The sequence below is a fragment of the Gorilla gorilla genome, chromosome 22 (assembly GCF_029281585.2).
Source record: "Gorilla gorilla gorilla isolate KB3781 chromosome 22, NHGRI_mGorGor1-v2.1_pri, whole genome shotgun sequence".
In the NCBI taxonomy this organism is placed as follows: Eukaryota; Metazoa; Chordata; class Mammalia; order Primates; family Hominidae; genus Gorilla; species Gorilla gorilla.
This window is the reverse complement of record NC_073246.2, coordinates 46,514,254-46,540,264: the sequence shown is the minus strand read 5'-3', so window position 1 is coordinate 46,540,264 and position 26,011 is coordinate 46,514,254. Positions and strand designations below refer to the sequence as shown.

Below are 26,011 nucleotides of genomic sequence, written 5' to 3'. Positions count from 1 at the left end.
CAGTGGGAGCAAAGGTGCCGGGACAGGACCAGGAGAGTGTGAATGCCCCAAAGCCACAGGAGTTGGGGTGGGGTCGGGGGAGGCTGGATAGGTTCCCCACAGTTTGGAGGGCACTGTCTCTTGTTATTTTATTTGGATTATAAAGAGTGACCTCAGAAGGCCAGAGGATCTGGGGACATCTGGGTTAAACACCTCCAAGGTCAAGTGTCTGCATCAAGCAGCTCCTCCAGCCTGTGGCAGAGGCCTGGAGGGTTGAGGCAAAGCATGACCCCCTTTGGGGCAAGTCCAGGGGAGACCCTCCATGCTCTGTGTGAGCAGAAGGGACATTGAAGAGCTAGAAGATACGCCATTCCACCCGGAGTGTCCTCAGCAGGTTTATTCGATCTTCATGCTGCACCGGCTCACGGGAAGCTCTGTGAGCGCCGCCTTCTCCCCACTTCCTCCACGAGCTACTCGAGCCACTTTTCTGAGACTCAGCAAGGTCAACAACCTGCAGCCTTGTGTGCATTATTTTCATGATAGGCACTCAGTAATTGTTGTTTATTATGACTTTATCAATACATGTGTGCCAAAACTGCATATTCTTCCATTTGACTGCCTTTAAAAATGTTTTTTTTGTGATAAAATATATATAACATAAAATAGCCAACTATTTTTATCTTTTAAACATCGTGGTAAAATATACATAGCATAAAATTTACCGTTTCAACCATTATTAAGTGAACAATTCTGTGGGTTAAGTACATTCACAGTGCTGCGCAACCACCATGAACAATTCTGTGGGTTAAGTACATCCACAGTGCTGCGCAACCACCATGAACAATTCTGTGGGTTAAGTACATCCACAGTGCTGCGCAACCACCATGAACAATTCTGTGGGTTAAGTACATCCACAGTGCTGCGCAACCACCATGAACAATTCTGTGGGTTAAGTACATCCACAGTGCTGCGCAACCACCATGAACAATTCTGTGGGTTAAGTACATCCACAGTGCTGCGCAACCACCATGAACAATTCTGTGGGTTAAGTACATCCACAGTGCTGCGCAACCACCATGAACAATTCTGTGGGTTAAGTACATCCACAGTGCTGCGCAACCACCATGAACAATTCTGTGGGTTAAGTACATCCACAGTGCTGCGCAACCACCATGAACAATTCTGTGGGTTAAGTACATCCACAGTGCTGCGCAACCACCATGAACAATTCTGTGGGTTAAGTACATCCACAGTGCTGCGCAACCACCATGAACAATTCTGTGGGTTAAGTACATCCACAGTGCTGCGCAACCACCATGAACAATTCTGTGGGTTAAGTACATCCACAGTGCTGCGCAACCACCATGAACAATTCTGTGGGTTAAGTACATCCACAGTGCTGCGCAACCACCATGAACAATTCTGTGGGTTAAGTACATCCACAGTGCTGCGCAACCACCATGAACAATTCTGTGGGTTAAGTACATCCACAGTGCTGCGCAACCACCATGAACAATTCTGTGGGTTAAGTACATCCACAGTGCTGCGCAACCACCATGAACAATTCTGTGGGTTAAGTACATCCACAGTGCTGCGCAACCACCATGAACAATTCTGTGGGTTAAGTACATCCACAGTGCTGTGCAACCACCACCACCGTTCACCTCTAGGACTGTTTCTTCTTCCCGAACTGAAACTCTGTCCCCATTAAACATTCACTCCCCATTTCCTTCTCCTCACTGTGTCTGGTCACTTCTATTCTACTTTCTGTTTCTGTGAAGTTGCCTGTTCTAGATACTTCATGTAAGAGGAATCAAACAATATTTGTTTTTCTGTGACTGACTTATTTCACTTGGCACAATGTTTCCAGTGTTTATCTGTGTTGCAATATGTGTCAGGACTTCTTTCATTTTTATGGATAAATAATATTCCTTCATACAGATATACCACATGTTTCTTTTCATGTGGAAATCTAGTTTTCCCAGCATCATTTGGGGAAGAGATGATTCCTTCTCCATTGAATGGTCTTGGCATTCTTGTTGAAAATCGGTTGACCATGAATGAATAGCTTTATTTCCGGACTCTTAGATTTGATTGCTTTTTGTGTCTATCCTTATGTTAGTACCACACTGTTTTGATTACTGTAGCTTTGCAGTAGTTTTTTAAATTGGGAAGTGTGAATCCATTCATCCATTCATCTGTTGGTAGATACTTGGGTTATTCATACCTTTTGGCTATTATGAATAATGCTGCAAAGAATGTTGACATACAAGGATCTATTTGAGCCTCTCTCTTTTTATTTATTTACTTATTTTTAGTTCTTTTGGGTACTCCTCATTTCCTGAGTCATGTGGTAATTCTATGTTTAACTTTTAAGGAACCACCAAAATGTTTCCACAGTGGTTGCACTATTCTACATTCCCACTGGTAATGTATGAGGGTTCCAATTTCTCCACATCTTTGTCAACACTTGTTATTTTGCTTTAAAAAAAAATTACAGCCATCCTGGTAGGTGTGAAGTAGCATTCATTGTGGTTTTGATTTCCATTTTCCTAATGAGTAATACTGTTGAGCATCTTTTCATGTACTTATTGGCCATTTGCATACCTTCACTGGAGAAATGTCTACTCAATCTTTTGCCTGTTTTTTAGTTGGGTTGTCTTTTTGTTGTTGAGTCACAGTCAGATGTATGATTTGCAAATATTTTCTTTCATTCTGTGGATTGTCTTCACTTTCTTGACAGTGTTCTCTGATTCAAAAAAGTTTTAAATTTTGATGAAGTCCAATTTATTTTTTCTTTTGTTGCTGGTGCTTCTTGTGTAATATCTAAGAACCTAGTGTCAAATCCAAGGGCATAAAGCATTTTCCCCATCTTTTCTCCTAAGATTTTGATGGTTCCAGCTACCATATTTAGGGCATTGATCCATTTAGAGTTAATTTTTATATATGATATTAGGTAAGGGCCCAACTTCATTCTTTCCCATCTGTAAATCTAGTTTTCCTAACACCATTTGTTGAAGAGATTATTCTTTCCTTATTGAATTATCTTGACACTCTTGTTGAAAATCAGTTGGCCATAAATGTATGAGTTTATTTCTGAACTTTGAGTTCTATTCTATTGGTCCATATGTCTGTTCTTAGGCCAGTACCACACTGTTTTGATTACTGTAGCTTTGTAGTACGTTTTGAAATTAGGAAGTGTGAATCCTCCAGCTTTGTCCCTCTTTTTCAAGATTGTTTTGGCTATTCTGAGCTCCTATAATCCATATGTGCTTGAAGATCAGCTTCTTCATTTCTGGAAAAAAAAAAGACTTGGAATTTTGATAAGGACTGCATTGAATCTGTAGATTTCTTTGGGTAGTACTGCCATTTTAACAACATTAAGTCTTCTAATCCATGAACATGGATGTCTTTCCATTTATTTAGGTCTTCTTTAATTCTTTCAGCAATGTTTTACAGTTATCATTGTACAAGTCTCTTACCTCCTTGGTTATATTTGTTACTAGGTATTTTATTCTTTTGGATGCCATTGAAATGGAATTGTTTTTCTTAATTTCCTTATCAGATTTTTCATTGCTGGTGTATAGAAACATGCATGATTTTTGTATGTTGATCTTGTACCCTGAAACTTTGGTGAATTCTTTAATAAAGCTCTAGTAGCTTTCTTGTGGATTCTTTGGGATTTTCTATAGACATGATCATGTCACCTGTGAATAGAAATAATTTTACTTCTTCCTTTCCAATTTTAATGACTTTTATTTATTTATTTTTCTTGTTTAATAGCTCTGGCTAGAACTTCCAGTACAATGTTGAATATTGGTGGTGAAAAGGGACATCCTGTCTTGTTCCTAATCTTAGGGGGAAAGCTTTCAGTCTTTCACTGTCAAGTATAATGCAAGCTGTGGGTTTTTCATACATGCTGTTTAGCATGTTGAGGAAATTCCCTTCTATTTCTAGTTTTCTGAGTGTTTTAAAATCATAAAATGGTGTTGGACTTTGTCAAAGCCTTTTCTTTGTTAATTGAGATCATGTGGGTTTTTTTCACTTCATTCTCTTCGTGTGGTATACTACATTGATTATTTTTAATCTGGAGCTATCTTTGCATTCCTGGGATAAATCCAACTTGGTCATGGTATATAATCCTTTTAATATGCTGTTGGAATCACTTTGCTAGTATTTTGTTGAGAATTTTTGCATCTGTACTTACAAGTCATGTTCGTCTGTGATTTTCTTTTCTTTTGATGTCTTATGTGGGTTTGGTATCAGCATAATGTTTGCTTCACAGAGTGAGTTAGAAGGTGATCCTTCTATTTTTTTCTTTCACAACTTGAGGAGGTTTTTGTTAAATTTTAAAAAAATGTTTGGTGATATTCACCAGTAAAGCTGTTGTTGGGTGGAGTGTCTATACATATCTTTTGTGAGTAACTGGTTTATAGTGGGTTCAGTTCTCTATTTCCTATTGACCTTCTGACTAGATGTTCTGTTCATTATTGAAAATGAAATATTAAAGTCTCCAACTATTGTAGAACTGTCTATTTCTCACTTGAATTCTGTCAATGTTTGCTTCATATATGTGGGGACTCTTTGTATGGTGCATATATGTTTCTAATTCTCATATCTTTGATGAGTTGAACCTTTTATCAATACATAATGTCCTCATGCATTTTTGCAATTGGCACAATATGGATGAATAGGTCCTTGATGTTCTGTCTCTCAGTTCTTAGGGTCTTAGTGTACGGATGGGGACATAAGGATTGTTGAAAAAATAAGCTTATTATAGAGAAAGTCAGCTGTGAGTAATGGCTGATACATCTTATGGTGTTAACAGTTATACGTTAGAGACATAGGGGTGAGTGCCATTCTTTGCTATCAGCTCTGTTCCCTGGCCTAATGATGCACATGCTAATTCCGTAATCTCTTAAAGCTTGGAGAGAGAGAGGGACTCAAAGCAACAAGGTTGTAAAATCATGTTCTTCGGAGACATTTCAGATGCTACCTAGGTAAGGGTGTGTGAGCCGGGGAGAGAGAGAGAAGTGTGGAGAGAGGAGAGAAGGGGAGAGGAGGCGAGGGGAGATGAAGGGAAGGGAGGGGAGGAGGACAAACTAATAGGTGTCTGGATTCTCCATCCCACTTTAAATTAGAGAAGCTGTGTTTTAATCTGTTTTACAGACTTGACATCTAGGTCAGATTCAGTTTGAAAAAATATTTCCACTACTTTAAAATATTTTGAAAAGAGCCTGGCATGGTGGTGCATACCTGTAGTCCCAGCTACTTGAGAGGCTGAGGTGGAAGGATCACTTGAGCCCAGAAGCTTGATGCTAGACTGGCAACATGGCAAGACCACCCCTTCTCTATAAACAAACAGACAAACAAAAATGTAGAAAAGCAAATGACCACACACCCAGAGGATAAAATACATGCTACTTAGCCTTAGAAAAACACATATGCTTACTTAATAGTTTTATGGTTAACAATTTGCTGTCATGTTTATTGCTTATCTTAAGAACTGTTTATCTTCTGTTTAACCTGTTTATTTACAGCATGCTCATCTTTGAAAGCGTGGGCTGAATGCTGACCTCCCGGACATCGTGAGTGTTGCTCTGTGAGTCTGTAGCATTCGGTGCTGCTGATGAGATGTCTGATGCTAATCTGATTTTTATTGCTTGTGGGTGACTTGTTCATTTGTTTGTTTGCTTGATTTTCTGTAAGCCCATGGGAACCACTTGTTATCTTTGATGTTATATCATTTCAACAGAGGACATATCTAGGATTTTTCCGTTCATTTTTCTTGGCATCACTTGGTTCTTTTCAGCCTGAAGACTGTGTCTTTAGCCTTGGGAAATGCTCCTCTTTAGGGGTTTATTTGTGCATCCGCTCATCATTCTCACTGTCCCGCTTTGTGGGACTCCCACACATCAGGGATTACATTCACTAGATCAGTCATTTATGGTATTTTTTCCTCATTTCTTTTTTATCTCTTTGATGTTTTGTTCCAAATCAGAGCGATTTCTCAACCTCATGGTGATGGTTAATACTGAGTGTCAACTTGATTGGATTGAAGGATGCAAAGTACTGATCCTGGGAGTGTCTGTAAGGGTGTTGCCAAAGGAGATTCACATTTGAGTCAGTGGCTGGGAAAGGCAGACTCACCCTTAATCTGAGTGGGCACCATCTAATCAGCTGCCAGCGAATATAAAGCAGACAGAAAAAATGTGAAAATGAGAAACTGGCCTAGCCTCCCAGCCTACATCTTTCTGCTGTGCTGGATGCTTCCTGCCCTTGAACACTGGACTCCAAGTTCTTCAGTTTTGGGACTCGGACTGGATCTCTTTGCTCCTCAGCTTGCAGACGGCCTATTGCGGGACCTTGTGATCATGTTAGTTAATACTTAGTAACCCTCCCAAATATATATATACATGTGTGTGTATATATACATGTATATACATATATATATGTATATATATATGTATATACATGTATATATATGTATATATATACACACATATATATAATGTATGTATATGTATATATATACACATATATATATAATGTATGTATATGTATATATATACACATATATATATAATGTATGTATATATATACACATATATATATAATGTATGTATATATATATACACATATATATAATGTATGTATATATATATACACATATATATAATGTATGTATATATATATACATATATATATATTCTATTCTGTCCCTCTAAGGGAACCCTAATACACTCACCTTCAAGCCTCTCTGTTTAATTTTAAATATCAATGAGATGTTTAATATCTGTGACATTTTAGGGATCATTGTTCTAATTGTTCATTTTCAAAGCATCTTGTCCTTGTTTGGTAGATGTAACGTCTTCCTGAATATCTGAGTGTATTTAGGATTTTTTTTTTTTTTTTTTTTTTTGGAGATGGAGTCTCGCTCTGTAGCCCAGGCTGGAGTGCAGTGGCATGATCTCGGCTCACTGCAAGCTCCGCCTCCCAGGTTCACGCCATTCTCCTGCCTCAGCCTCCCGAGTAGCTGGGACTACAGGCACCCGCCAACCAACACGCCTGGCTAATTTTTTGTATTTTTAGTAGAGACGGGGTTTCACCGTGTTAGCCAGGATGGTCTCTATCTCCTGACCTCGTGATCCGCCCGCCTCGGCCTCCCAAAGTGCTGGGATTACAGGCGTGAGCCACCGTGCCCGGCCGTATTTAGGGTTTTTAAAGTTCCTTAAACCATTGGTTTCCCCTGGGTGCAGTGATATGTTAGTTTATCTTGGTCTTGCTTTTCGTGCCGCTGGCTTCCCTCCTGGCTGGGGTGAGGGTGGTCCCGGGCTGCCCGGGCTCCTCTCCTGCTGTGTGTGTGGTCTGTTTTCTGCTGGAGGAGCCCCCACCTGAGTGGGGAGGTTGGCCTGGTGCTCTATGCTCGGGGCGCAGGTCCATCCATCACCAGCCTCACTTTGGAGTAAAAGCGATGGGAGCCCGAGGCCTGCATGAGAGAACAGTGCCTGGTGCCCCTCGGGGCCTTTAGGGGTCCTGGCCAGGGGGTGACATGCTCACACCTTCAGTCCCCCTCTCCACTGCAGCCCTCCCCACTCCCCTTCCGCTGGGCTTGCTGGGAAGCAGAGCCACTTGGGGCTCCCAGGCAGGTGGGTCCCACCTCTGCCCTGGCCGGCAGTCCACACACACCCTTCTCTTTCCTTTTCATTTTTTTTTTCTTTGAGACAGAGTCTGTCTCTGTTGCCCAGGCTGGAGTCCAGCGGCGCGATCTCGGCTCACTGCAAGCTCCACCTCCCGGGTTCACGCCTCAGCCTCCCGAGTAGCTGGGACTACAGGCGCCCGCCACCACACCTGGCTGATTTTTTGTATTTTTAGTAGAGACAGGGTTTCACCGTGTTAGCCAGGATGGTCTCGATCTCCTGACCTCGTGATCTGCCCTCCTTGGCCTCCCAAAGTGCTGGGATTACAGGCGTGAGCCACCGCGCCCGGCCTTCTCTTTCCTTTTCATTGCTGGAGTCCCTCATCCTTGGTAAACTCACTTGCCCTCCCCTGTGGTGGTCGTGGGAAGGTGGAGACGGGAATGGTGGGCTGGGTCTGCCATCCTGCCCTGGGGCAGCCACGCTGTTTGAGTGTTGGCTTCCTCATGACTGTCCTGCTGCTTCTAGGACATTTGGCTGACCTGCGATCCACCGTTATTCTCCCTGAAGGCTGGGTACCCCAATTCTCTGAGTGGACCCCACTTCCCTCTGATCATAGCCCAATTCTCCAAAGCAAGGATCCCATGTGTGGCTTCTATTTTTTATGAAAACATTTACTATTTTCATCTTCTGAACTACTTTTTAAAAACTATCTTCATTTTCATTTTGTTATGAAAAACAGAAACATACAGAAAAGTTGTAAAAATTAAACAGTGGGCATCCACGCGCCTGGCCCTGGATCTGCACCTGGCACGGCACTCACTGTGCTTGATCGGATACTCACCCCCGAGCCGGCCTCTGTCAGTGCATCATATTTCACAGGCACTGCAGGGGAAGGTGCAGCAACCGCACACTTCACTCACACACTGCAGCAACGTGCCGTTAACTCGAGTTCAGCATTTGTTTTGCATGTGAAATGATTCAAATCTCAAGGGTATCATTTGATGAAGTTTGCCAATCTGTCAACACAGCTCACCCAGGCCCCCTCAAGGCCCAGGGGTGAGGGTGGTCCCGGCTTCCCTCTTGGCTGGGAGAGGACCCCCATCAGGACCCTGGACTTTACCGTCCTCTCCAGAACTCTTCTGCCTTCCCCAGTCAGTTTCACCCAATCCCCCAGAGATGGCCGCTGCTGAGAATTTTTTAAAGCATAAATTGGTTCTCCTTGTTTTAGGACTCAGTTAGAAGGAGTCATACAGCAAGTCCTCTGGTGCCGGCCTCTCCCACCCCGCGCGGTGTTTCTGCGATGCGTTCCTGTTGCCGTGTGCGTAAGCAATGCCGCCCTCAGTGCTGGTGTGGATTCCGCTGTACCGCTGTGTCACGCTGTGTTTATCCATGCACCAGCTGATGGGCACATGGGCCGTTCCGGGTTTTTCTGTTATGATACAGTGGGAGAAGTGTGTCTGCCGTTCAGAGCCCTCAGCACCCAGAAGCTGAGTAATCACCAGGCGCCAAGTGTGTCACTGGGAGCCCTGGCTTTCAGGGGACCCTTCCTCCTGTTGAGCTGAAATCTACCTCCCTGTCACACCGGCTCAGTGGCCCCAATCCAGACTCTGGGGAAACGCCTGCTGGGGGAAAGCCCTTCTGACACCCGAAGGCAGCCACCAGGTTCCCCAGGCTCAGCCTCCTTCTTCCCGCAGCCCTTCGTTCTGTGGCTTGGTTTCCAGGCTCCAGAAGAGCCCTGGCTGAGAGATCCTCATCTGAAACTACTGGGAAGGAGACACCCCCTTTGGACTCAGCAGCTTCAGCCACAGCTTTTCCCAAAGCGGCTTCCCAACATCCCAGGGTCAAGCTCCACCTCTGAGCAGTGACCAAGGACAGAACCCCATGCTGACATTGTCTTGGTCAGGAAGGCAAAGGACAATCAGAAACAGCTTTAGGGAAATTTTTAAAAAGACCCAGTACTGAGGAGCAGAGAGACTTATTTTTGATAGGGAACTAAGCCTTCCTGCACAAGAACGTTCAGGAGAAATTCCAGCCACAGTGGGAGGTGGATCTGTCACCGGGGACTGAGAAGTGCAGGGGGATTCTGATAACAGGACAAAGGGAAAGGCTTTTGCTAAACAATAGCAGAGAGTTGATTATCAGGATAATCCATCAGCAGCAGGCCGGTGTGGCAGGTCACAGGTCTGCAGGCCAGGGAAGGGGCAGAAGGGCGGGCAGCACCTGGAGGACCGGCAGGAGGCGGCCACAGACAGGCCCGACCTGAGTATACGGCAGGTCAGCTGGCAGGAGGTGGATGCCTCACACAGGGGCCGGCACAGCAGAGCTGCACGGTGCGAGGGGCAGGGCGGGGGTGGCCAGGTGGCAGCAGGAGGTCCCACAGCCCTGGGTGGGCAGCAGGTGGTGGAGATGCAGCATGGAGCAAGGGCAGGCCACGGGCGTCCGGGCAGCAAGCCCCCTGGCATCTTCCTCCTGAGCATGGAACCAGGGCAGGCCACGGGCGTCTGGGCAACAAGCCCCCTGGCATCTTCCTCCTGAGCATGGAACCAGGGCAGGCCACGGGCGTCTGGGCAGCAAGCCCCCTGGCATCTTCCTCCTGAGCATGGAACCAGCGCAGGCCACGGGCGTCCGGGCAGCAAGCCCCCTGGCATCTTCCTCCTGAGCATGGAACCAGGGCAGGCCACGGGCGTCTGGGCAGCAAGCCCCCTGGCATCTTCCTCCTGAGCATGGAACCAGGGCAGGCCATGGGCGTCCAGGCAGCAAGCCCCCTGGCATCTTCCTTGTGGGTGGTTTTTCCTCCTCTGCCCTGTCTGGTTGATCTTTCTGTGTTTTTCTGTTGAGGTTACTCAGTTCAGGAAACTCTTTCAGCTGGGGGTTCCCATGACTCAGCAGACCATGTGTTTCCTGGAAACAGAGCCGAGGGGAGCTGGTGAAGGGCTGTCAGTGAGGCCAGGGGTCCACCTTATGGATGTTCAAGGTCCCCCCGTTGTAAATGCCATCTGGAGCTCACACAAGCACAGTCACACTCACTGCACCAGGGGTCCCGTTTCGACTGAGAAGCTCAGTCATCATCAGGGTCTTCCCAAGTAATGAGAGCCAAGCTACTGGGCTCCATATTGTGGAATCATGATGATGATGATTGGGGTAACGGTAATGCACAGAGGTCTAGCACTGTGCCAGGCTGTGATTGTCTCATTCATCTTTGCCAGCATTCGGGGTGGCCGATACCCCATTTTACAGATGTGCAATTTGTAAGTCGTAGAGGGTTTGCACAATGGGTGCGTGTCCACTGCAGAGATACAGGGATCTGGACTGCTTAGTTTCACTCTGGGATCCATGGTCGTTACCACTGTGCCACATTATACTGGGGCTTGAGGGTTCAATAAGTGACTCATCCTGAAGTCCTGAACCAGCTGGGACAGAGAAGATGGATGAAAACATCAGCCACGTTGGCGTCTGCAGAGCATGGCTCAGGCGTGTGACCACAGTGGGCTTCCTGACACCACACCTCAGAAGTGCCACTTCACACGAGTAGCACTAGTGGCCACAGGACACCTCCTCTGCAGACGGAGCCCAGGAGGACCCATCACGGAGTGGGGCATGAGCTACTCATATCTGGTTCCTCTCCCTCGCTGTGGGTCTGATCAGTCTCACCCCTGCAGAGGCAGCTTGGGGGAAAGTGAGGAGCTGGTGTGAAATTCCAGGATGCCCCTGCACTTGGGAAGCAGCGGGCAGGAGTGTGGATGGCACGCTCCTCCTCACACTCCAGCTCTGTTCTCTTGATGGATTGGCCACAGCGCTTTATTCTACGGTGGTGTCACACGGTGGGGGATGAGCCATCTCTCAGGGCAGAGCTACTCCCTCCATCCCAGGCAGCTCCCAGGGGCACCCTCTGCTCCTGTGTGGGTCCTCCTGTACCTGCTGGTGGTGGATACGGGCGATTCCTGCCAAGAAGCCTTCAGACAAGTCAGACACCATGTTAATGAAATCCCCTCCAAGGCTGAAGGCCAAGTGGGGTCTCAGAGCTGTGGACAGAACTTAGAAGTCTATGGACCCAGAGCCGATCTGTGGCCATGTGGGAGTGACTTTAAGGCTTAGGGATAAGCCGGGTGAGGCCACAAGTTCACAGGCAACTCCTTTCACTGCTATAGTTCAGAATCACACTTAAAAACCAAGAGAATTGGGGCAGCCACAGTGATCACATGTTCCTATGTGACCTAGTCACCAAGTAATCCATTTTAAAGGTTGGTTGTCTCACAAGTTGACTACAGAAGAATGAGGATGCGTCTTTGATATTTACCTGCTCCTTTACCTTCCCCCATCCCCCCTACTCCTTCCTGCAGGTCAGGGTCCACCTGGCCTCGTCCTAGTCAACCTAAAGCACATCCGTGCATGTTGCCTGGCCCTTACTCCTTCCTGCAGGTCAGGGCCCACCTGGCCTCGTCCTAGCCAACCTAAAGCACATCTGTCCACGTTGCCTGCAGCGTACATCTGCAGGGGAGGATTTCTCCCAGCTTTTGCTCTTCTGAACAGGTTTTCACTTCAATCTCAGTTTCTGGGGTTTTTTGAGACCCTTCTTGCTCGGTCACCCAGGCTGAAGTGTGATGGTGCAGTCATAGCTCACTGCAGCTTCGAACTCCTGGGCTCAAGCTATCCTCCTGCCTCATCCTCCTGAATAGTTGGGACTACAGGTGCACACCGCCACCCCTAGCTAATTTTTAAATTTTCTGTAGAGATGTGCTCTTGCTTGTTGCCCAGGCTGGTCTACAACTCCTGGGCTCAAGTGATCCTCTTGCCTCAGCCTTCAAAGTGCTGGGATTAGAGGTGTGAACCACAGTGCCCGGCCCGGCCTCAATCTCAGTTTTGAAGCACGTTCTTCATAGATGTAGACTTCCGGATTGCCAGTTATTGTTGCTCAGCATTTTAAAGATGTGTCTCCACTGTTTCTCACGAGAAGCCAGGGCGTTTTTCTTATCCTTGTTCCTTTGTATGTAAAGTGTCTTCCTGTCACTGCTTTTGAGATTTTGTCTTCATTTTTGTTTTTCATCACTTCATGATGTGCCTGGATGTGGTTTTCTTCCTATTTATCCTACTGGGGGCTTTCTGAGATTCCTGGATTTGGACGTTGTTGATTTTTGAAGTCAAATTTGGTGTATTTAAAATTTCTAACTACTGTACTTTTCAGTTCTAGGATTCCCATTTTAAAAAATAGCTTCAATTACTCTACTGAGATTCCCTATTTATCCATTCATGAAGACAATGTTTTCCTTTAATTATTTGAACAGTTTTCTTGGATTTTTTGGAAGATGTCTATAATAGCTGCTTACAGTCATCTTTTGCCATGTCCAATATCTAGACCATCTCAGGTTTATCTTTTTTTTTAACAGTGAATTAAATTTACCTATATCTTTTAATATCTGATGATTTGTGTTTTGAGATGGGGTCTTGCTCTGTTGCCCTGGCTGGAGTGCAGTGGTGTGATCATAACTCATGGCATCCTCAACCTCCCAGGCTCAATAGACCCTCCTGCCTCAACCTACCATGTAGCCGGGACCACAAGCATGCACCACCATGTCTGGCTAATTTTTAACCATTTTTTTGTAGAGACAGAGTCTCACTATGTTGCCCAGGCTGGTCTCAAACTCCTAGCCTCAAGCAATCTTCCCATCTTGGTCTCCCAAAGTGCTGGGATTACAGGCATAAACAACCGTGCCTGGTCAATATCTGATGATTTTGATTGTGTGTGAGGTATCATAATAATGCATTTACAGACTCTGAGCTCTATCATGTTTCTGATTTTTGTTCTAGCCATCAGTTACTGGAGAATGACCTTAATCTTGTGCAGTTTTTGTTCAACACTTTGCTAGGGTGGATCTCTGGGAAGCATCTACAACTTGGAACACTCTGTATCTTGGTGGGACTCACATTCCAAACTGTCTTCCCTAAAAATCCTATTCTGAATTGGTTTAGGCTTTGTTCGGGCTGGCCTAGGCGGGTCTCACTGTAGTCTGTGGTCCTTACTCATTTGGTGCCGGGCTGTAGGGGTCTCGGCTGGATGTCGACGTCGGGGCTGGAGGGGGGCTTCACTCTCAATCCTCTAGCAGCCTCTCTCTGGTGAGCCTGTGGTTGCCTTGCCCTGGGAATGCACAGCCCTGCCCCGTTCCACAGATTCACAGTCAGCTCCCACAGTGCGGGGCCTGCTCTCCACACGGATCCTTCTTTCTGCTTCTCTGCTCCTCGGACTCCAGGGCTTCAGCTGCTTGGGCGCTGGCCCCTTCCTCCTCGGCAGAGTTGGGCCACTGTATTCTGCTCTGACTCCGGCTGGTGACACTGCATTTTGGAAGGTGACACTGCATTTTGGAAGCCTGTCCCAGCAGAGAGCTGGGAAATGGGAGTTTATCTCCTAAGTTTCTTCTCTCTCAGGAAGCACAGTCTGCACGGCTGGTTGACGGCTGCCTGAAAACGAGCATCTCCTAAATCTCAACTGTATAGTTGATAGAGTAGCCAGCTTTGCATCACTCACTCCAGCAGGTTCCCCAGTATGATTTCATTGTCTATATTCAGTTCTGGTCTCTTCCCCAAAGTTTCTGGTTGATGCAACAGAAGTTGCGGTTCGAGGTCTTTTGGGTACCACTCATGTCTGCTTCAGCGTAGAACTAATGAAGGGAGGCAGATATCAGGCAGGTGGAGCTAAAACTGCCTGTGCATCACCGATAAATTTGGGCAGGTTTCCAAATGTAACAAGAGCTTGAAGAGGGTGCAATTAGTCATGAAACAAAGGGCCAGATAAAAAACATGATCATCTACAACAGAAAACTGAGTTCCAGGAAACAGCCTTGAGGAAGAAAAACAAGGAAGACAACAGGTGTGTGCTTCTGTGCTGTGGGGATGCCTGGGTCCAGGTATAAAGGCTGCCCAGGGAAGCTGTCCCCAGACATCACTGCCCTCTGCCTCGACCTTATCCAGCCACACGCCACCATGTGCCACACCAGCTGCTCCTCAGGCTGCCAGCCAGCCTGCTGCGCGCCCAGCCCCTGCCAGGCATCCTGTTACATCCCCGTGGGCTGCCAGTCCTCCGTGTGTGTGCCCGTGGGCTTCAAGCCAGCCGTGTGTGTGCCCATGAGATGCCAGTCCTCTGTGTGCGTGCCCGTGAGCTGCAGGCCCGTCGTGTATGCGGCTCCCTCCTGCCAGTCCTCTGGGTGCTGCCAGCCTTCCTGCACCAGCGTCCTCTGCAGACCCATCTCCTACAGTATCCCTTCCTGCTGCTGAGCATGAATCTCCAGACCTGCTGCTCCCAGTGCAGATGAGGCCACACCTGTACACTCCCTGGATGAGTCCTCAGTTGGTCTTCTGCACATGGTGCAGGTGAAAAGCATGCTCAGTGAACCCTCTGAATTCTGGATCGAGAATATAATAGAATGATCTGGAGCCCTGGCTGAACTTGCCTATCCCCCCAGGGAAGTCTGGGGTCCCAGAGTCATTCTCTGACCCCATGAGAGCCAAATAAACCAGCTTTCCCCATGCAGCTCTGCGTTTCTTGTCTCTCTTTTTTATTTCCATACTCCCTGCTATCTATTCTGCTGATTACATAGAATTTGCTGCTAAACCCTCTTCAGTGATCCCTTCACCCAGTGCTCATCAGAAGGTGGTGTCCCGGGTGGAGGGCGTGGCTGCAGATGCCCATGTGGTCTCTCCCAGGGCTCCCGGGGCCCAGCTGCAGTGGCCACAGAAGTGACTTACCCACCTGTGGTAGAGTGGTCTTGCTTCCCCACTGGCTGTCCGCTCCTGCTCCAGGCCAGCAAGCCCTGCATTGATGGCCAAAGCCTCAGAGCACTGAGGATCGGGCTTTCCCATGTGGTTGGTGGATGTCCTGCTTCCCGGGTCGCGGAGGATCTCAGGTTTACAGAACTGGATTAGTTCTGCAGCACACACTCCCATCACTGATCTACATATGGCACTTTTAAAAATTTGATACATAATATCTTTACATATTTATGGGGCATATGAAATACTTTACACACAGAGGATACATAATGATGAAATCAGGATATTCATCACCTTGTCTATCATTTCTCTGTGTTGAGGACATTTTACACTCTCTCTTCTAGCTGATTTGAGGCATACAATACATTGTTAACTGTAGTCACCCTATGCTGCTGTCAAATATTAGAACTTATTCTTTCTGTGTAACTGTACGTTTGTACCCATTAACCAAACTCACTTCTCCTCTAACACACACCGTTCTTCACCTCTGGTAATATCATTCTACTCTCTACTTCCATGATATCAACTTTGTGAACTCCCACATGTGAGTGAGAACATGTAATATTTGTCTTTAATGACCTTCGGTTCCATCCATGTTGCTGCAAATGGCAGGACTTCATTCTTTTTTATGGCCGAATAAGATTCCATTGTAAATATATACCACAGTTTCTTGATTCATTTATTTATTGACAGACATTTAGGTTGAATCTGTATCTTGGCTATTGTGAATAGTGCTGCAATAAACATGGGGGTGCAGGTATCTTTTTGATACACCAATTCCCTATCCTTTGAATAAATACTTAGTAGCAGGATTGCTGGATAGTATGGTAGTTTTATTTTAGTTTTCTGAGAAATCTGTATACCATTTTTGATAATGGCTGTACTAATTTACACTTCCACAAATGATGTATAAGAGTTCCCTTTTCTCCACATCTTTACCAGCATCTGTTATTTTTTGTCTTTTTGATAATAGCCATTCTAATTGGGGTAAGATGGTGCTCTCTCATTGTAGTTTTGATCTGTAGTTCCCTGATGATTAGTGATGTTGAGTTTTTTTTAATATACCTGTTGGCCATTTGTATGTCTTCTTTTGAGAGATGCCTATTCAGGTGCTTTGCCCATTTATTAATGGAATTATTTGTTTTGTTGTTGTTGTTGAGTTGTTTGAGTTCCTTATATATTCTGGATATTAGTCACTTGTCAGATGCATAGTTTACAAATATTTTCTCCCATTAAACAGGTTGTCTCTTCACTCTGTTGATTGTTCCCTTTGCTGTGCAGAGCTTTTCAGTTTAATATAATCTCATTTGTCTATTTTGGTTTTTGTTGCCTGTGTTTTTGTAGTCTTAGCCATAAACTGTTTGCCTAGACCAATGTCCTGGAGCATTTCATTTATGTTTTCTTCTAGTAGCTTTATGGTTTTCGGTCTTATGTTTAAGGCTTTGATACATCTTGAGTTGATTTCTGTATATGATGAGAGGTAGGGATCCAGTTTCATTCTTCTGCATGTGGCTATCCAGTTTTCCCAGCACCATTTATTGAAGGGGTGTCCTTTCTCTATTGTATGTTCTTGGCACCTTTGTTGAAAATCAATTGGCTGTAAATATATGGATTTATTTCTGGGTTCTCCATTCTGTTCCATTGATCTATGTGTCTGGTTTTATACCAATACTATGCTGTTTAGCCTTGTAATATATTTTGAAGTCAAGTGGTGTGATACCTACAGGTTTGTTCTTTTTGTTCAGGATAACTTTGGCTATTCAGGGTCTTTTTTGGTTCCATATGAATTTTAGGACTGTTTTTTCTACTTCTGTGAAACATGTCGTTGGCATTTTGATAGAGATTGCATTGAGTCTGTTGATTGCTTTGGATAGTATGATCTTTCTAACAATATCATTTCTTCCGATCCATGAACACGGAATGTCTTTCCATTTGTTTGTGTCTTCTTCAATTTATTTTATCAGTGTTTTGTAGTTTTCTTTGCAGAGGTCTTTCACATCCTTGGTTATATTTATTGCCAGGTATTTTATTTTTAAAATAGCTATTGTGAATGAGATTGTGTTCCATGGGCAGGTCTATGCAAACCTACCCCCAAAGTTCAAGGAAGCTGAGAGGCCACAGAAAGAGGCTGACAAATCCAGTTTCTCAGAAAGAAACATTTAATAAGGACTTAAAACAGAAGCCATGTCTGTGTCTTGGGTGGTGGTAAGACAAGCTGGTGGATCCCTGTGCCATTACCCCTCCAGACCCAAGGCTTATATACCATAAGGAAAGGGTATATGTGATTTAGAAGGGCTCTGTAGACCAATTGAAGTAGGATAACATCAAGGTTGTTTTGAAGCAGGATTTATAGTATGTGCTCTTATACAAGGAACAGTAGATAAACTGGAAATTTTAGAGACCTTCCCAGAACAGGTTAACTAGAAGTCCATATGGCAGATTAGCATCCAGGATGGAGTTGTTTTAGCCTTCATGGATTGCCTTTTTGCTTACTTTTTCAGCTAGTTTGTTATTGGTGTATCAAAACACTACTGATTTTTATATGTTGATTTTGTATCCTGCAACTTTACTAAATTTGTTTATCAGTTCTAATAGTTTTTTGGTGGAGTCTTTAGATTTTTCTAAATATAAAATCATGTCATGTGCAAAGAGGGACAATTTGACTTCCTCTCTTCCAATTGGGATGGCTTTTATTTCTATCTCTTACCTGATTGCACTGGATTGGACTTCCAGTACTATGTTGAATAGGTGTATTAGTCCATTCTTACATTGCTATAAAGATACCTGAGACTGGGTAATTTATAAAGAAAAGAGGTTTAATTGGCTTATGGTTCTGCAGGCTATACAGGAACCATAGAGGCTTCTGCTTCTAGGGAGGCCTCAGGAAGCTTACAGTCATGGCAGAAGGCAAAAGGGGCACCAGTGCTTCACATTCTGGAGCAGTTTGGGTGGGGGGAGGACGCCACACACTTTTAAACAACCAGATCTCACAAGAACTGATTATCATGACAATACCACCAAGAGGGATGGCCCTCATGATCCAATCACCTCCTACCAGGCCCCACCTCCAGCGCTGGGGATTACATTTCAAGTTTGGGTGGGGACACAGATCCAAACCGTATCAATAGGAGTGATAAAAATAGGCATCCTTGACATATGTACACATGCCTCCACTTACTCGTGCCGCTATGGCAGCTCCCGCATCCACCAGCAGCACCGTCCGCTCGACAGATACTGCGGGCCTGTCAGTTATCGAGTGTGACCGCTGCGGCCCAGAGTTGTCTCTGTGGGAAGTTAGTCCTCCGTCCACTGCGACCATGCCGCCGATACTCTACTTCAGGCAGCTCTGGGTTGACTACTGGCAACACTGCTGGAGCTGGCCTTTTGTTTGTTGGTGGAGGTATTGGTGGCACTATCCTATATGCCAAATGGGCTTCCCATTTCCGAGAAAGTGTAGAGAAAACCATACCTTACTCAGACAAACTCTTCGAGGTGGTTCTTGGTTCTGCACCTTATAATGTTCCATTGCCAAAGAAATCGACTCAGTCTGGTCCACTAAAAATCTCTAGTGTATCAGAAGTAACAAAAGAATTTAAACAGCCTGCCTCACAACTCCAAAAACAAAAGGAGATACTCCAGCTTCAGCAACCGCAGGTGATACAGTGTTGGTCCCTGGGGTTCAGCATGAGGAATCTTTAAAAACCGATCACCCTGAAATTGATGAAGGAAAACCCACATCTGCACTTTCAGAAGAAGCATCCTCATCTTCTATAAGGGAACGACCATGTGAAGAAATTGCAGCTTGCCTTGCACAACAGGAAAAACAAGAACAAGTTAAAACTGAGTCTCTAGCCAAGAGCTTAGAAGATGCTCTTAGGCAAACTGCAAATGTCACTCTGCAGGCGATTGCAGCTCAGAACACTGTGGTCCAGGCTGTCAATGCACACTCCAACATATTGAAAGCCGCCATGGACAATTCTGAGATTGAGGGCAAGAAGAAGTCTGCTAAGTGGCACACAGTGCAAGATGCATTGAAGGAACACAGAAAGGCAGTAGATGAAGCTGCTGATGCCCTTCTCAAAGCCAAAGAAGAGTTAGAGAAGATGAAAAGTGTGACTGAAAATGCAAAGAAAGAAGAGGTTGCTGGGGCCAAGCCTCATATAAACTTCACAACACGATAGCTGATCTGGATAATGTGGTCAAAAAGGTCCAAGCAGCTCAATTTGAGGCTAAGGTTGTATCTCAGTATCATGAGCTGGTGGGCCAAGCTCGGGATGACTTTAAACGACAGCTGGACAGTATTACTCCAGAAGTCCTTCCTGGGTGGAAAGGAATGAGCGTTTCAGACCCAGCTGACAAGCTCTCTACTGATGATCTGAACTCCCTGATTGCCCGTGCACATCGTCACATCGATCAGCTGAACAGAGAGCTAGCAGAACAGAAGGCCACAGAAAAGCAGCACATCACATTAGCCTTGGAGAAACAAACGCTGGAAGAAAAGCGGGCATTTGACTCTGTAGTAGCAAAAGCATTAGAACATCATGGAAGTAAAATGCAGGCTGAATAGGACAGAAAGATAGAGGAAGTCAGAGATGCCATGGAGAATGAAATGAGAACCTAGCTTCACTGACAGGCAGCTGCCCACACTGATCACTTGTGAGATGTCCTTAGGGTTCAAGAACAGGAATTGAAGTATGAATTTGAGCAGAACCTGTCTGAGAAACTCTCGGAACAAGAATTACAGTTTCGTCATCTCAGTCAAGAGCAAGTTCACAACTTTACTCTGGATATAAACACTGCCTATGCCAGACTCAGAGGAATCGAACACGCTGTTCAGAGTCATGCAGTTGCTGAAGAGGAAGCCAGAAAAGCCTACCAACTCTGGCTTTCAGTGGAGGCATTAAAGTACAGCATGAAGACCTCATCTGCAGAAATGCCTACTGTCCCGCTGGGTAGTGCAGTTGAGGCCATCAAAGCCAACTGTTCTGATAATGAATTTACCAAAGCTTTAGCCACAGCTATCCCTCCAGAGTCCCTGACCCATGGGGTGTACAGTGAAGAGACCCTTAGAGCCCGCTTTTTTGCTGTTCAAAAACTGGCCCGAAGGGTAGCAATGATTGATTAAACCAGAAATAGCTTGTACCAGTACTTCTTCTCCTACCTGCAGTCCCTGCTTCTATTCCCGCCTCAGCAACTGAAGCCGCCCCCAGAGCTCTGATCTGAAGATACAAACACGTTTAAATTACTGTCATATGCCTCCTATTGCATTGAGCATGGTGATCTGGAGCTAGCAGCAAAGTTTGTCAATCAGCTGAAGGGGGAATCCAGACGAATGGCACAAGACTGGCTGAAGGAAGCCCGAATAACCCTAGAAACGAAACAGATAGTGGAAATCCTGACAGCATATGCCAGCGCCGTAGGCACAAGAACCACTCAAGTACAGCCAGAGTAAGGTCTAGGAAGATTTTCGTAAAGTCGTATTTCATGTCAAGGAAATCAGCAGTGATACATGAAGGGTTTGCAGCAAGGGTCCCAGAATTGTCTAGACATGAGCAGGTTTACAAGTACTGTTCTAAATGTTAACACCTGTTGCATTTATATTCTTTCCACTTGCTATCATGTCAGTGAACTCCAGGAGTGCTTTCTTTGCAACTCGTGTAACATTTTCTGTTTTTCGGGTTTTACTGATCAGACTTGTGAGGCCAATCAAAATAATGTTTGTGATCTCTACTACTGTTGATTTTGCCCTCGGAGCAAACTGAATAAACAAGATGAAAACTGAAAAAAAAAATGCATCCTTGTCTCATTTAGTTCTTAGAAGAAAGGCTTTCAGCTTTTTTCCATTTAATATGATGTTAGCTGTGGGTCTGTCATACATGGCCTTTATTATTTTGAGGTATGTTTCTTCTGTACATGGTTTGTTGAGAGTTTTTATCATGAAGGATATTGAATTTTGTCAAATGCTTTTTCTGCATCTATTGAGATGCTCATATACTTTCTGTCCTTCATTCTGTTGATGTGATATATCATGTTTATTGATTTCTGTATGTTGAATCACCCTTGCATCTGTATGATAATTTCCACTTGATCATGGCATATTATCTTTTCGATGGGCTGCTGGATTCAGCTTGCTAGTATTTTGTTGAGGAGTTTTGCATCTATGTTCATTGGGGATATTGGTCTGTACTTTTCTTTTTTACTGTGTTTTTGTCTGCTTTCAGTATCAAGGTAATTCTGGCCTCATAGAGTGAGTTAAGAAGAGTTCCCTCCTCTTCAATTTTTTTGGAACAATTTGAGGAGAATTAGTGTTGGTTCTTCATGTGTTTGGTATAATTTGGCAGTGAAGCCATTCAGGCCTGGGCTCTTCTTTGCTGGGAGACTTTTTATTACTGATTCAATCTGGTTACTCATTATTGGTCTATTCAGGTTTTCTTTTTTTTTTAATTCAATCTTGGTAGGTTGTATATGTCCAGGAAATTATTCATTTCCTCTAGGTTTACCAGTTTTTTAGAGCATAGTTTCTGGTAATGTTATACACACACACACACACACACACACACACACATTTTAAAGACAGAGTCTCCCTTTGTCACCCAGGCTGGAGTGCAATGACCCAGTCGTGGTGTGGTCATGGCTCACCACAGCCTCGACCTCCTGGGCTCAGGTGATCTTCCCACCTCAGCCTTCTCAGCATCTGAGACTACAGGCATGTGCCACCATAACTAGCTAATTTTTGTATTTTTTATAGAGTTGGGCGTTTGCCATGTTGCCCGGGCTGGTCTCAAACTCCTGGGCTCAAGTGATCCACCTGCCTTGGCCTCCCAAAGTGCTAGGATTACAGGCAGGAGTCACCGTGCCCAGCCAGATGATCTTTTGTATTTCCATGGTATCGGTTGTAATGTCTCCTTTTTCATTTCTGATTTTGTGTATTGGGGTCTTCTTTCTTTTTTGCTTGGTTAGCCTAGCTAGCTGTTTATGGATTTTGTTTATCTTTTTAAAAGACCAACTTTTTGTTTTGTTATTTCTTTGTATTTTTTTTAAAGTCTATTTTGTTTAGCTATACACTTTATTGTCTCTTTCCTTCTACTAATTTTGGATTTGGTTTGCTCTTGCCTTTCTAGTTCCTTGAGGTGCATCATTGGATTGTTTATTTGAAATCTTTCTACTTTTTTTTTTTTTTTTTGAGATGGAGTCTTACTGTGTTTCTCAGACTGGCCTTAAACTCCTGGGCTCAAGTGATCATCTCACCTCAACCTCCCTAGTAGCTGGGACTATAGGCACCACCACATCTACCTTTTTGATGTAGGCATTTATTACTACTAACGTCCCTCTTAGCACTGTTATTTTTGTAGCCTATAGGTTTTGATATGTCCTGTTTCCCTTTTTATTTTTTTTTTGAGAAATTTTTTGATTTCCTTATTAATGTCTTCATTAACCCAGTAGCCATTTAGGAACATGTTGTTCAATTTCCACATATTTGTACAGTTTCCAAAGCTCTTCTTGTTATTGATATCTAGCTTTAGTTATTGTGGTCTGAGAAGATACTTGATATTATTTTGATTTTTTAAAGTTAGTTGAGACTTGTTTTGTGGCCAAACATAGGGTCTGTCCTGAATAATGTTCCATGTGCTTATGAGAAGAATGTGTATTCTGCAGCTGTTAGATGAAAGGTTCTTTAAATACCTATTAGGTCTATTTTCTTTAAAGTTCAGTATAAATCCAAAATTTTTTTGTTGTTGTTCATTTTCTGTCTGGATGATATGTCTAATGGTGAGAGTGGGGTGTTGAAGTCCTCAACTATTATTGTATTGGAGTCTGTCTCTTCCTTTAGATCTAATAATATTTGCTTGTATATCAGACTCTTTTGGTATTGGGTGCATATAGATTTAGAATTGTAATATTCTCTTAAGAATTTCCTATATGGCTGGTCCAGTGGTGATGAATACCCTCAGCTTTTGATTGTCCATGAAAGACTTTATTTCTGTTTATTTATGGAAGATAATTTTGCTGAGTATAGTATCCTTGTCTGTCAGTTTCTTTCTTTCAGCACTTTGAATATATCATCCCATTCTCTCCTGACCTGTAAGGTTTCTGCTGAGAAATCCACTGTTAGTCTGATAGGGGTTTCCTTATATATGACTAGTTGCTTTCTTCTTGCTATTTTTAGAATTCTCTCCTTGTCTTTGACTTTTGACAGTTTGACTATAATGTGCCATGGAAAAGATCTTTTTGAATTGTATCTATTTGGGGATCTGTATTAGTACATTCTTGCATTGCTATAAAGAACTACCTGAGACTGGGTAATTTATAAAGAAAAGAGGATTAATTGGCTCATGGTTCTGCAGGCTGTACAGGGAGTGTGGTTTGGGAAGCCTCAGGAAACTTATAATTAATGCAAAAGGCAAATGGGAAGCTGGAATGTCCTACATGGCTGGAGCAGGAGGAAGAGAGAAAAGGGGGAGGTGCTACACATATTTAAACAACCAGATCTCGTGAGAACTCACTATCAGGGGAACTGCAAGGGGGAAATCTGCCCCCATGATCCAATCACCTCCCCCTCAGCCCGTTCTCCAGCATTGAGGATAACAATTCAACACGAGATTTGGGGGGAGATAGAAATCCAAACCATATCAGGATCTCTGAGTTTCCTGCATCTGAATGTTTAAATCTCTTGCTAGACTAGGGAAATTTTCACCTATCATTTTGCTAAATAGGTTTTCTTTTTTTGTTGTTTTGAGACGGAGTTTTGCTCTGTCGCCCAGCCTGGAGTGCAGTGGCGCTATCTCTGCTCACTGCAAGCTCCGCCTCCCAGGTTCACGCCATTTTCCTGTCTCAGCCTCCCGAGTAGCTGGGACTACAGGCACCTGCCGCCACGCCCAGTTAATTTTTTGTATATTTAGTAGAGACGGGGTTTTACCGTGTTAGCCAAGATGGTCTCGATCTCCTGACCTTGTGATCTGCCCGCCTTAGCCTCCCAAAGTGCTGGGATTACAGGCGTGAGCCACTGTGCCAGGCCTATTTTGCTAAATAGGCTTTCTATGCCTTTGGGCTTCTCTTTGTTTTCTGGAACATCCAATATTAGAATATTTGCTCACTTTATAGTGTTCCATATGTCACATAGGCTTTGTTTATTCTTCTTTTTTTCTTTTTGTCTGACTGAGTTGTTTCAAAAGACCAGTCTTCAACTTCTGAAATTTTTTCTTCTGCTTGATCTGGTATATTGTTGAAGCTCTCAAATGGATTTTTTATTTCATGTATTGAATTATTCATTTCCAGGATTTCTGTTGGATTCTTTGGTTATGATATCTGTCTCTTTGGTGATTTTCTCATTCATATCCTGAATTGTTTTTCTGGTTTATTTGTATTGTTTATCCATGTTATCTTATATCTCACAGAATATCTTTAATATCATTATTTTGAATTATTTTTCTGGTAATTCATACATTTCTTTTTCATTTGAATCTGTTGCACAATTCTTGTGTCCCTTTGGAGGTGTGACATTTCCTTGTTTTTTCATGTTTCTTGAGTCCTCATATTGATATCTGCACATCTGACATAACAATCACTTCTTCCAATTTTGGAGAGTGGCTTTTTTATGAGAAGACTTTTTCCTGAAGATGTGTCTATGGCGGTGGCTGGGTGGAATACTTTAGCTATGATTCTGGGTGCATGCAGTAGTTTAGTCTCTGTATGATTTCTTTGGCTGTGAACAGCATCACTAGTGTTTGTGATTTCCTCAGCAGCTTGGCTGTGGTTGTCAGTGGAGGCTGTGGTGAGGCTTTTCTGGGGTCAGAAACACCAGGTTGGCCAAATCTCAGGCCCCAGTGGTGGCAGCAGTGGGCCAAATGTGCCTGTCCTTAGGCCCCTGGGTAGCATATGCTGGCACTGGTGTTACCATGTCCAGGCAGGCTGATTCTTGGGCCTCCAGACAGCTTGCTTGTGTGCTAGCAGTGGCAGCAGTGGGTTGGATGCATGGATGGGTCCTTGGGCCGCTGGGCAGTGTGCCTGACATGGATGATGGTAGTAGCAATGGTGGGACAGCCTTTGGGCTCTCAGACAGCACTTCCTAATGTAAGTGGTGGTTGTGACAGGCTGGGCAAGCCAGTCCCCAAACTCCCAGGTGGCACATGCCAGTGAGTGCTGGTGGTAGTGGCATGCTGGGTGGGCCCATCCCCAGGTCCCTGGGAGGAGTGCATAGATGGCTGGCATTGATAGAATGGGTTGGGGAGACCACCAGGCCCCCAGATGGTATGCTTGGGCACTGAAGGTGCAGTGCCAGGCCACACAGTGTGCATGGACACAGGCTATGGTGAATAGTGTGGGGTAATTTATGATGGTGGGTGGGGAAAGCCTGTACTCAGGGTACATGCAAGTTCATGAACCCCTGCCTTATTGATGCGTCCAGCTGGTATTGCACTCCTGCAGCCCTCTTGGGTTGGTGGGGGTTGTGGGATTCGGTAGAGCTGAAGGGATGTGGAGATACAAGATCTGTTGGGCCCCAGGGCAGGATGCAGACTTTTAGGGGCTGGGCTCTCAAAATGGCACCATGCCACAGCTGCTCAGGACTTGGTGGGTGTGTGAGACCCAGTGTGGGCTCTTTCTCTGGAGCAATGCCATTATGTGGCATCCTG

General features: G+C 44.6%; 2 protein-coding genes and 1 pseudogene across 2 annotated transcripts in view; all 3 read left to right on the top strand.

Moving 5' to 3' along the window:
• The window catches only part of TSPEAR (thrombospondin type laminin G domain and EAR repeats), a 217,830-nt gene that overhangs the window by 18,458 nt on the left and 173,361 nt on the right, over positions 1 to 26,011 (top strand). The gene's annotated exons all lie outside the window — the stretch shown is intronic.
• KRTAP12-1 (keratin associated protein 12-1) lies at positions 14,555 to 15,141 on the top strand. The gene has a single exon (XM_004062909.4). It carries the CDS (start codon positions 14,595 to 14,597, stop codon positions 14,883 to 14,885), a length of 291 nt encoding a protein of 96 aa, XP_004062957.1. The 5' UTR covers positions 14,555 to 14,594; the 3' UTR covers positions 14,886 to 15,141.
• On the top strand, positions 18,537 to 20,832 carry LOC109024439 (MICOS complex subunit MIC60-like; annotated as a pseudogene).

Bases quoted from the DNA above. Each gene is read 5' to 3' on its own strand.
- KRTAP12-1 (XM_004062909.4), top strand. From the start codon at position 14,595: ATGTGCCACACCAGCTGCTCCTCAGGCTGCCAGCCAGCCTGCTGCGCG.